Source organism: Balaenoptera physalus, assembly GCF_965194825.1.
Source record: "Balaenoptera physalus genome assembly, chromosome: 8".
NCBI lineage: Eukaryota > Metazoa > Chordata > Mammalia > Artiodactyla > Balaenopteridae > Balaenoptera > Balaenoptera physalus.
This window is the reverse complement of record NC_138887.1, coordinates 82,514,186-82,525,389: the sequence shown is the minus strand read 5'-3', so window position 1 is coordinate 82,525,389 and position 11,204 is coordinate 82,514,186. Positions and strand designations below refer to the sequence as shown.

General features: G+C 36.4%; 1 protein-coding gene across 3 annotated transcripts in view; it reads right to left on the bottom strand.

Annotated features, from left to right (window-relative positions):
* Positions 1-35: 35 nt before the first annotated feature.
* The window catches only part of ANLN (anillin, actin binding protein), a 51,967-nt gene continuing 40,798 nt past the window's right edge, over positions 36-11,204 (bottom strand). For all 3 annotated transcript variants that reach the window (XM_082471683.1, XM_082471685.1, XM_082471684.1), the window contains 3 exons: positions 7,865-7,972; positions 4,198-4,370; positions 36-1,401 (listed from right to left, as the gene is read on the bottom strand). In XM_082471683.1, coding sequence (XP_082327809.1) covers positions 1,278-1,401; positions 4,198-4,370; positions 7,865-7,972 — 405 coding nt within the window. In that variant the 3' untranslated portion in view covers positions 36-1,277. The remainder of the gene's footprint in view (positions 1,402-4,197; positions 4,371-7,864; positions 7,973-11,204) is intronic.

The window sequence follows — 11,204 nt, the reverse complement described above, 5'->3', positions numbered from 1 at the left end:
CCGCATGGCATATTTTAATAATATTTCTAAATAGCTGATTCCTTAAGCCATTTGCAAGTATTTATTTAGGTAGGAGATCATAAAATATATTTTTATAATACACATAAGAAAAAACACATTTGAATGAATAAAAAATAAAATGACAGGAGGTGACAGAATTTAGTGTTTATAAATGAGGCCATCAATAACTTTAACAATTCAGAGAAGAAGTTGAAAGTGTACTTAAAGTTGAGACCATGCTTTACATTTACAATATTTTATAATTTTAAAAAAGGCATTAGGCTTTTAAAGGTAATACATGACTTAACAGTTGCTCAAGTGATTTTCATAATGGGTGTCTAGACACTGTCATACACTGATGTGAAAAAGAAAAAAGACAAGAACTTAGGCAAGCAAAGTATTAGTCATAGTAGCTTGGTAACGTTTACTTTTCTTATATAAAGATTCTTCAATTTACATTTGTTCTTGTTACAGGAACAGAAAGAACTAATTTGCCAAGTATATCTGAGGAGTCTGTAAGCTATAGAGCAAAAATAGTTATTTTTAAAAGCCTGTATTCCATGAAAATGTGCACCACACAGCATTTATAGTAACTGAGTAAATGTAAACCATGTGATTATTAAGTCCTCTAAATAAAATATTTAACCCCCAAATCTCACACAATAATATGCCCTATGTCCACATCTCTTATTTGAAGGCAGCCTTAAGCATCAGACTAATAAACATTTGCTACTGTGAAAAAGTTCTTACCTCCATTACTAAAAATGTTTCTGCAAGGTCCCTTAGAATTTTTTTTCAGTACTCTAGTAACAAGATATATCATGATCAATAAATGATCACAACCTTTAGAAAAAAGTACTGAGGCTAGAGAAAGAATGATCAAGTGTGAGGTTTCTGTCTCCAACCCTGGAAGACCTTTCTACTTTGAGACCCACAGCTCCAGGAAGACAACTCAAAATTTCTTACTTTAAAAAAAATATTTTAACATGAATAATTGAATAATTAGATTTCTAGGAAAATGAGGTTTTTAAATTAAAATTTAGCAAAATCAACTATAATAAATTTTTTCTTCCAATCATTTATGAATAACAGAAGAGAAATCGGGTGAAGTTTTACATACAAAAGATATAAATACTGCATAATATGTAGTGAATGAATATTGGCACATACCCTTTTGTATTTAAAGCATAAAATGCAACCAGCAAAACTGATGCTCTTAAGAAACATTTATGACATAAGTCAGAAAACCTCTATATGACTTGGAAATGTCCCACAGTTTAAGGCTTTCCAATAGGTTTATAGCAAGCATCAGGTTGCCAGAGGCGAATATCAACAAGAACTTGATTGAGTTTTTGCATCCAGAGATCCCGCTCTTCCTTGGTGTCTGCAGACAGCCAGTTCCTACATGAACAAACAAAAAGATCAGGATCCTTTCCCCCATTCCATATCTCCAAGTACTCTTGCTGGGGCGGGATGGGGGGTTGGGGAGCGGAGCCTAAATAGTAAAAGGAGTAACTCTTTACCACCTTTTAATGCAGCGGTCCCCAACCTTTTTGGCACCAGGGACCGGTTTCATGGAAGACAATTTTTCCATGGCCGGCGGCGGGGGGGTGGTTGAGGCGGTAATGCGAGCGATGGGGAGCGGAGGATGGAGCTTCTCTCGGTCACCCGCCGCTCACCTCCTGCTCTGCGGCCCGGTTCCTAACAGGCTGCAGACCGGGGCTTGGGGACCCCTGTTTTAATGGATGCTAAATCAAGAGACCCATAGTAAAGTGCGTCTCCAATTACAACAAAAGAGAATCATCTTGCAGGTTGGTTAGCTGAACCATAACTCACACTGATTACATTTGGGAAATGACGGAGTTTCACACCAAAGACAGTAACTAATCTTGTACAGGTGGTCTGACTGGGCAGTTTGGTGGTGCAGGACAGCCACTGAGCATGGGTCACTTCTTAGAAGAGCAAGCGCACCACAGGCCTGAATATGGGAGCCCCCCCAGGTCCCTCGGACTCAGGGTCCCCAAGAACTGGAATCACAGACTCATGAACCTTCACCTGGCCTTATCGATAATACTATTTTGTACTGTCTCCCATTATTCTTGTCCCACTGTATTAGTAGAGCACAGTATTTACAGTAAATGATCTGAAGATCCTAAGACTTTGTCTATCCTAATCTCCTTGTTCATGTCAGGAATCTCTTCTTTGTATCCATATTTAGCTACAAGTTGAATATACAGTTGATGCGGCCGGTGAGGGTGGGGGGAAAGGGGAATTCCCTAATTCACAAGCCAGACCATTCCTCTAGAGGACAGCCAGGTGTTAGAAGTATGTTGCATTGTACTCATTCTCCATCTTTATAATTTCTCCCCATTGGTACTAGAAATGGTATAAGCGTGACTAGGCAGTGAGTTGATCATCTATTAGTCAACGGAGAGAACACAATACTTACAGTAATGATAGTGACCATTCGTTGAGCTCATTCCATGTGCATGACACCATGCTAAGTGTGTCTACTCATTAACCTCTACTGTCGTTCTGTGGAGTTTATTCTTCTCCTCTGACACAGGAGATTTCAGAGGGCTAGCAAAGTTAAGTAACTTGCCATGGTCACATTTGGTAAGTCACTGAGTCAGGATTTAAACATAGGTCTGTTGACTTCAAAGTTCAACTGTATAATACTGCCTCCCCATGTGATGAAACATTTCTAGTTCAAATGTATAATCTATATTTCAAAGTAGGCAATACTGATCAGATGATAAATATTTTGTATTGAAGGAGGGAAAGATAGCAAGGTTGGTTAGTAGAAATAAAAACGAGATACATTAAATTTAGATAAAAGGCATAGGTCAAAAAGGCCCTGGGGAGAAACATAAATAATACAAAGGAGAATGCAGAACTGTAAAATGTATATACTCTGCAAAATATATGATCAAAAAGTGAAATAAGTTTTAAGAAGCCACCAAGCAAAGCTAAAGACTCAGCCAAGACTGAGCTGAGAATGGGCCTCTCTCAAATGCTTGGATAAAGTGTCCACTCAAATTACAATAATGTTATAATAAGAAAAACTGCATGCAAGTGAACTACAGAGTAATTAGAGCAATATGTGATATAACTATTTCTACCACAGGAGAAGGTCGAAGTCTGGGAGGGTTTATGTAACAAGTAAAAGATAAGATTATATGAAAAATGTGAGTAATGTTTAAAAAGGGCCATTGTGGTCAGGAAGTACTTGGGGACTGAATTTTGGTTGGTACCCTCACTGACTGTGGCCATGAACAGGGTAGCTACTAAAGAAAGTGACTATAAATCCAATTTGCCTCTCCTGTCCTGTCTGATATCACTGCTGCACAGAAGGCCCCTGAAGGAAAGGAGTGGATGAGTTCAACTAAATTAATCTGAAAGTAATCTAGACATCAAGAATTTCCAAAGAACGCATCCCCTCTTTCTCTGTTTTAAAACCAACTGGCGGTATCTGGGCAAATTTGTTCTATTTTAATAGAGTGTCTCTTGGCTGAACTTTCTGATATTTCCACATCAGAAACTCATGGAGCCAGTTCTACCCATCTCCCTGTCTGCAATATCCAGTAACAGTCTGATTAACAGAGATTCTGTCAAATTCTAACTTTTGTCCCTAACCATAATTTTGTATGTTGAAGTTGGTCTGCAAGCTTCTCTTGGGCATCCAAGCAAAAGAACCTTAGACTCTTAGCAATAAGCTTTTGCATCTTATACTTAAGATTAGGGTTAACGAAAAGTGACACTCCCAGTAGTTTATTCTGTTAATCTCCAACCAGAAATTTGCAGAGTAAATTGTTTTGTAAGTCAGCAGGTTAATCGAGGGTATCTGGGGAATAGACAGGAAGGGATGTGTCAAATCACTTTAAAAAATACTTGACTTCTCAATTACACATGAAATCTTCAAACTCAGCCCAAAGAACATTAGGTAACTGTCCTGAAAATGGCTATACTGTGAGTATACTAGAAAACATGATAAGCTAAGATATAACTTGAATGCTGTATTTTTCTTAACTATATTGATTTATTAGCTTACTCTCTTACTGATGTGTGTGTGTTTTGTTTCCTCATTAAGACTGTACCCTCTTCAAAGACAAGGATCATCTCTGATATTTCTTACAGTGGTATGAACATAGTGGGCAATCACTTAGTTGATAGAAATATTTATAGCCCAATACATACTTGGTGACACAGAGTGTGTCCCTGCATTGGCTGACCAGAGTCTCTCGGTCATCTTCTCTTTGTGGTCGGACAGTAATTAATTCAAAAGTGTTGCGTCTTGCACAAAATTCTCTGTTGGCTGGTTCTATCTGCCGACTGGTACAATTGGCCAAATTTAATCTTCCTATGGGATTCTTTAAAAACAAATTTTTAAAAAACATGATTAGTAGAAAATAAACAAGACCATTTAAGTCAGTAAGCATTAAGCAGTATTCCAGTTGATACAAATTTAGAATTAAAAAGGCATTAATTTAAAAGTTAAAGTTTAATTACACTGAGTTTAGAGAAACATATTTAACATTTATTATTGTTTTTTGCTGGTCATAAAAATAGAAACCAAAGATGTCAACTGGAGCTCTTAGTCAACTTAAAAAACAAACTTTTTGTTATGGAAAACTTCAAACAGATACAAAATAAAAAGAACAGCATAATGAACTTCCATGTACCCATTAATCAGCTCTAACAATTAGAAGCACACATTCTACCACCTTTTGTCTATAGCCCACTTAATTCCTCCCTTTCTATAAACAGAAACCTAGACATCAGATTTCATTTGTAAATATTTTTTATGTATCTCTAAAAGACCAGGCTAAACTACTGCTTTGGATTGTTGGAAGCCATGTTATTCCTATGGTATGACAGTCAAAGATAAAAATTCATAAGACTAAATGGTCCTGAAAAATTGGAAAAGGGACAAGTATGGGCACAAACAATTTTTAAAAAGCCAGTAAAAGTGTTAACTCTATTAGTAATTTTAAGAAGAAATTAGAATGAAATATACTATTTTTAAACATTAGATTGGCCAAGTCTGGAAAGAATGGTAATAACCTATGTTGATTGGTTGGGGTGGTGATAGAAACTCTCATACACTGCTGGTGAAAGCATAAATGGTCTACTACTGGTAGACAATTTGATAAGAGCAATCAAAAAACATTCAAAATGGGCATACCCTGATCCTACAACTTCACCTAAAAGAAATTTATCCTAAGCAAATACATAGGTGCACAAAGATGTTTATATGGGTATAGTCTCTGTTTTTTCATAATAGTGAAAAGACTGAAACAAATTAAATGACAGTAATTGGGGACTATTTAAACAAATAATAATATTATGTCTCCAGCAAGTATGGCAGACTAAATAAAAGTCTTCCCATAATTCCCCAAATGCCAAATAACTGAACTCACAAGAAGGTGAAAGAAACCTTCAAAGGCCAAAATCAATGAGGAAGAGAGAGTGCAGAATGGTAAGCTAGCCTGAAGTCTGGCTTCCTTGGGGTACTGACCAATGAATGTTAGGAACTGGCAACCTTGACTCACACAGGTTAAATGATATAATATGAAGTGTGATATTTGCTTTAAAATACCTCAGCAAACCAACAAGAACAAAAAAGTGTGTGTGCTGTGGAGAGAGAAATGAAACATGAAAGTTAATAATTGTTGAAGCTAGGAGTTCAATATACTATTTCTCTCTGTTTTGTGTACATTTGAACATTTTCAATTATAAAAAGTTAAACATACAGGTACACATATTTCCGTGTGTGTGTGTGTTTGTAAAAAGAAGGACCAAGAATAAATAATACATTATTGAATAAAAACACAAGTTAGGAGACTTACCTTACCAGACATTAAGATTTATTTTAAAGCTATGGTAATGTATGAGAGATACATACCAAAGGAAACAGAATAGAAAGCCTAAATATAGACCTACATATATAATGACATCTTGATACATGTCAGAAACAGCATGTGGATCAGTGGGGAAAGAATGGACCATCCAATGGGGCTGGCACAGTTGGGTTTCCAGATTGGGGAAAAAAAATCAATTCCAGGTAAATTAAATATGAAATATAAATCTTTATAACTTTCAGAAGTTATAAGGAGGTATAGGAGAATATCTTTATGACTAAAGAGATGATTTTCTTAACTAAGACTCACAAAAGCAAACAATAAAGCAATACATTGACAGATTTATCTTAGCATTAAAAATTTCTGTTTATGAAAAGATATTATAAAGATAAATTAAAACATATGCCAAGCAAAAGACTAGGGAAATAAATGGCCAAAACACATAAGAAAAGATGCTTACTCTTAATGTTCAATCAAGAAAAACCAAAATAAAAACACAGTGATAACCTTTCACACCTATCACACTGACAAGAGTTTAAAAGGCTGACATATCAAGCGTTGGTCGGATGTGGAACACTGAGAACTCTCATATATTCTTGGTGGGAACGGAACATTGTACAACCAATTTCAAGAATAACTGGACAAAATCTAGCTAAATTGAAGATGTGTGAAACCCTACAAACCAGCAATTCTGCTACTAGATACAAACTCCAGAAAGAGCTCTGATCCATGTAGCTAAGTTACAGCAGAGCTGTTTATAATAGCAACAATTTAGAAATAATCTAAGTGCCCATAAATAGGAGAAGTGGATAAATTAATTGTGATACATTCTTACAATGGAATACTTTAGTACAGAGAAAGATGGCTAGAGCTGTACAAACTAGAGCTACACACACTAGCCTAGACTAATGTCACAAATCATGTTGACTTAAAACATGCAAGTTGCAGAATAGTATATACAGTATGATCTATTTGTATAATGCTTCAAAATACGCAATTGCAATAATATACTGCTTATATATAATATATAATAAAAATTTAAAGAAATACATAGGAACAAAATAATTTCAGGATAGGGGTTATCTCTATGATGGAGAGAAAATTACATGAGGAGCTTTAACTGGACTGATAACACAGAGGTTGATGGAAATTACTTGTTTTTTTTTTTGTCTATTTGAAGGTTCTAAATATTTCACAATAAACTTTAAAATAAAATTTTATATAGCTACAATGTAATACATATAGCTATCTAATGCAATATCACAGATGTATTTTTATTGATGTGGAAAGATATCAGGATATTATCAAGTAAAAATTAAGTTATAAAAAACATGATACTTTCTGTTTAAAAAAGATTCATAAATGGATATATAACTATTATTACATATTATACATTTTAAAAATTTAGAAGGATACACAGCAAAATGTGAACAGTAGTTATCTCTGTTAAAGATGATTTTACTTTATAATTCTGCTTATTTCTATTTTCCAGTTTTTGGATAATAAATTACCACAGTTGGGCAATAATATTAAATTCTTTAAAAACAAGATGTAATGTATCCATAAAATTCTATTATCAAATTTTAGAAACAAAACCAAAACCACTATATTCCTATGGTGGTTTTTCCTTTCTGTTTTATCTCAGAGTTAGGTAAATCAACTGTTAATAAAATACAAAAGTGAATTGAAAATATTTCTGACTAAAAGTGTCAATTAAAAAATATTATAAAACATTCCAGAAAAAAAGAAAAATATATTCCTTAAGGTATTTCAAGAGTGGTCAAATCACAGGGAATGGATAAGATATAAAATTTTTACACAAATACACACACATGCACACACACACACTCACTAGTCTTTCAACAAGAACATTTTTAATGGCTTAGTAAATATTTTTAATGGGGCATTTGGGTGGTTGATGGGGGCCACGGGGAACACTTGCATGAAATATTCCCTGAAAATCAGTTAGGGCTTTCACCACTGACCATCAATATTAATATTACCTTTCGTTTCTCATCATCTGGATAAGTCCAATAAGAGATACAGTTTCCAGAAAGAACACACCATCTTCGATGCCAGGCACCAAAACCACTAACATCTTCAAATATGGTCTGGAAAAGTCAATGAAATACTGACTTTAGAAACTTGAGGATCAATTAAATGTTTTCTATACATTAAACCTCAGTATGTTGACATATTTCATACTTCAAAATCTACTTGCATGATTTTCTTTTTCTTTTCTCTCTTTTATAAAGTACTTAAGTTTATTTTTATTCTACTCTGTATCAAGGCCAGGAATCTTGTTATTTCAATCTCAAGCACAAAGTTAGTACAAATGACTCACCAGCTCCCTTTTGTGTTTACATTCACCTTTTACATCATAAAGGTAATAGAAAAGGAAAAATTTGATGGATAAAAATAATACAAGTTATCACTACCCCCTACTATAATCAGAGAAAAATAACAAGAGGATAGCTTTTTCATTTTTATAGCTGGGGAAACTGAAGGCCAAGGAAATTAGATGACAACACACGGTCACAAAGCAGAACTGGAACCTTCTAGCTAAACCAGAACATACTTTTCTTGCTGCTCATCAGTCTTGGCAGAGTTAGACTAGTACCATTTTAGAATCACTTAGCAAGTTTCTCTGGTTGGTAGTCTCCTTCCTTCCAGCTGTCCCTGGCACATCAGGAAGGAAAACTGAACCAAGCAACTGAACCATTTCAATTACTACCTCTATTTTTTATAGAGGTTAGAAGTAATTAAAAGGCATTGCTTAGACAGGGGACAGAAGTTATTTGGGGGAGTCCTGAGTAATTTTTTTTTACCACATTTCTGTAAGTGTGGATGTGATAAGAATGGCCTATAGGATTCAAGATAGAGTAAACCTGAAAACATCTAACTCTAAAGTAGTTAAGAGCCCTGCTCAAACATTAAGTAGGTCAGACATTTTAGGCAAATGAATGTCATAAGAGCATATCAGGGGCTAAAGGTATCTAGAGTAAAATATGAAAATATTTACATTAAAGGAAAAGGTCAGTAAGTAAACACTGCTTTCAAGTCATAAATTTATAAAGACACTTTTCCAAGAATATCTAGTGCCACCTGCTGGATTTACATGTGAAAAAAGCTACGAAGTCTGATTTATAGTCACCTTGGCCGCTTGGAATTTCTGTACAACCTACCTCTTCTTTCTGTGCCCTTTGTCAGCAACTGCAAATTGACTTGTGATATCTTTTGTATAGCTCAAATTCTTGCTTCACAAAGAAAACCAAAGCTATTAGATTTTCTCTACTTCTGGTACCACACCCACAATCTTCTGTGTATTCTACACACATACTTTCCACCTCTGATAATGGGAAAAGTATAATTCTGTACAAGATCATGAACCGTGGCTTGGGTCTTATTTGTTCTCGCTCTCATGACCTTGTTCCATGTGTTATTTCTTAAAGTGCAGGTTCCCCATTGCCTCTACCTTTGCCCTCTTTGGCCCTATTAGAAGCTACCCATTTGAATTTAAAGATGCTCAAATCTCTCCAATCTTAATAAAACGTCAACAAAATCCTTCTTTCACCCTACATACCTCTGCAGGTACCACACTCTCTTTACCCCTGTGCAGCCAAACTTTGTTTCAGAGTTGTTGCACTCCCATTCTTCACCCTCCACTCCCTTTATAACCATTTGCAATCTAGCTCCTGCTCTCAACAAGACTAGAATGACCACTTCTTTAATAAGTCCAACAGTGTCTAATAGATCCTTATCTAATTTGACCACTCCCTCTTGCAGACTCTCTTCCCCTGGCAACAATGATACTAAGTTCTCCATTGCCCTCCCTGTAGTCTCCCTTGAGAGCTTCTCTTCCTAGGTCTGTGGCTTAAATGTTAGTGTTCTCCTGGCTGTTCAACGCTGCCTGAGCTTCCATTACTATCTCTCTGCTGCAGATTTCCAAACCTTCACCTCATCTAAAATGTCTATCTTGAGCTCCAAACTCAAACTCTGAAACGTGTCTGTATGCATCTGAAATTCAAGTTATTTAAAACTTAACTCATTAAAACTTCCTACCTTGGGTGGGGACTGACTGACAAGGGGCATGAGGGAACTTTCTGGGGTAATATTGTCTATCTTAATAGAAATTTGGGTTACACAGATGTATGCCTGTGTCAGAACTCAGGGGATGTACACTGAAGATTCACGGGAACATGCTAATGTCTACAATATACTTTGAAATTCTTCCCCGCAAAATATGATATTTTCAGGACTGGCTAGAAGGATAGCTAGGTAGTAGATACATGATACAGCAAGGACAGTAAAAAATGTTAAAGGCAAAATCTACATGCTGGCTATACAGGCATTCATTGTAAAATTCTATCAACGTTGCTGTATGCTTGCAATTTACCACAATAAAATTTGGGGGAAAAATGGTTTCCACCCCAAACATGCTCCTCCCCCTTAGCTCAGTATAATCACTGCCACCCAACAAGTTGTGCAAGGCAGGGATCTGGGTGACATCCTTACTTCTGCTTCTCCACCCCTACAGCCAAACCACTAGGGTCTGCACTTCTTCCTCCTTCATTTGTCCACGGTGGGTCCTTCTCTCCACCCTGACTGCCAGCCCCCATCCCCTCTCTCATGGAGTAACTCAGTTTCTTCACTAATCTTCAGTTCTGCCACTCCCCAGTCCACTTCCACACATTAGTCAGAATGACTTTCCTAAACCCCAAATTTGATGTTAATCCTCTGCTTAAAATCCTACAAGAGTACCCAACCGACTTCAGGATAAAGTCGGAAGTCTTTAAAAGCCCCTCTAACACTTGGCTCCATTTCCCCTAACCCCACCTTCCTCCCCAATCACTCCTCTCACTACCCCTTCTCCACACACACACTCAGACTCTAAGCTCTAGCTACCCTGAAATACCTGCCACTATCTAAATGTGTCATCTTTTTCTCTGGTGGGGGTGAGAGAGGGAAGGGCCCTCCAGGCCATTGTAATGCTTTTCCCTGCATCTGGAGCACTTCTCCCTCTTCTCTCCCTCTGGCTCACTTGTTCAGCTAGCAGTTTACAAGTTACTTCCAGTACCTTTCTTTAATCCTTCCCACTCATACCTAAGACCTGGTGTCCCACCAATTTACACCCATGCACTCTATGCTTTCTCCCATTATAGTACTGTATTGTACTTAACTGTTCACTTGTATTTCTCCCGATTACACTAAAAGTTCCTGAGTGGAGGGATTATTTTCTGTGCCTATTATATTCTAACACCAGCACAGTGATTGGCATATAGTGGACATGCAACAAATCTGAACCAATTTATCACTTAGTCACACAGACTTCCATTCTTATGG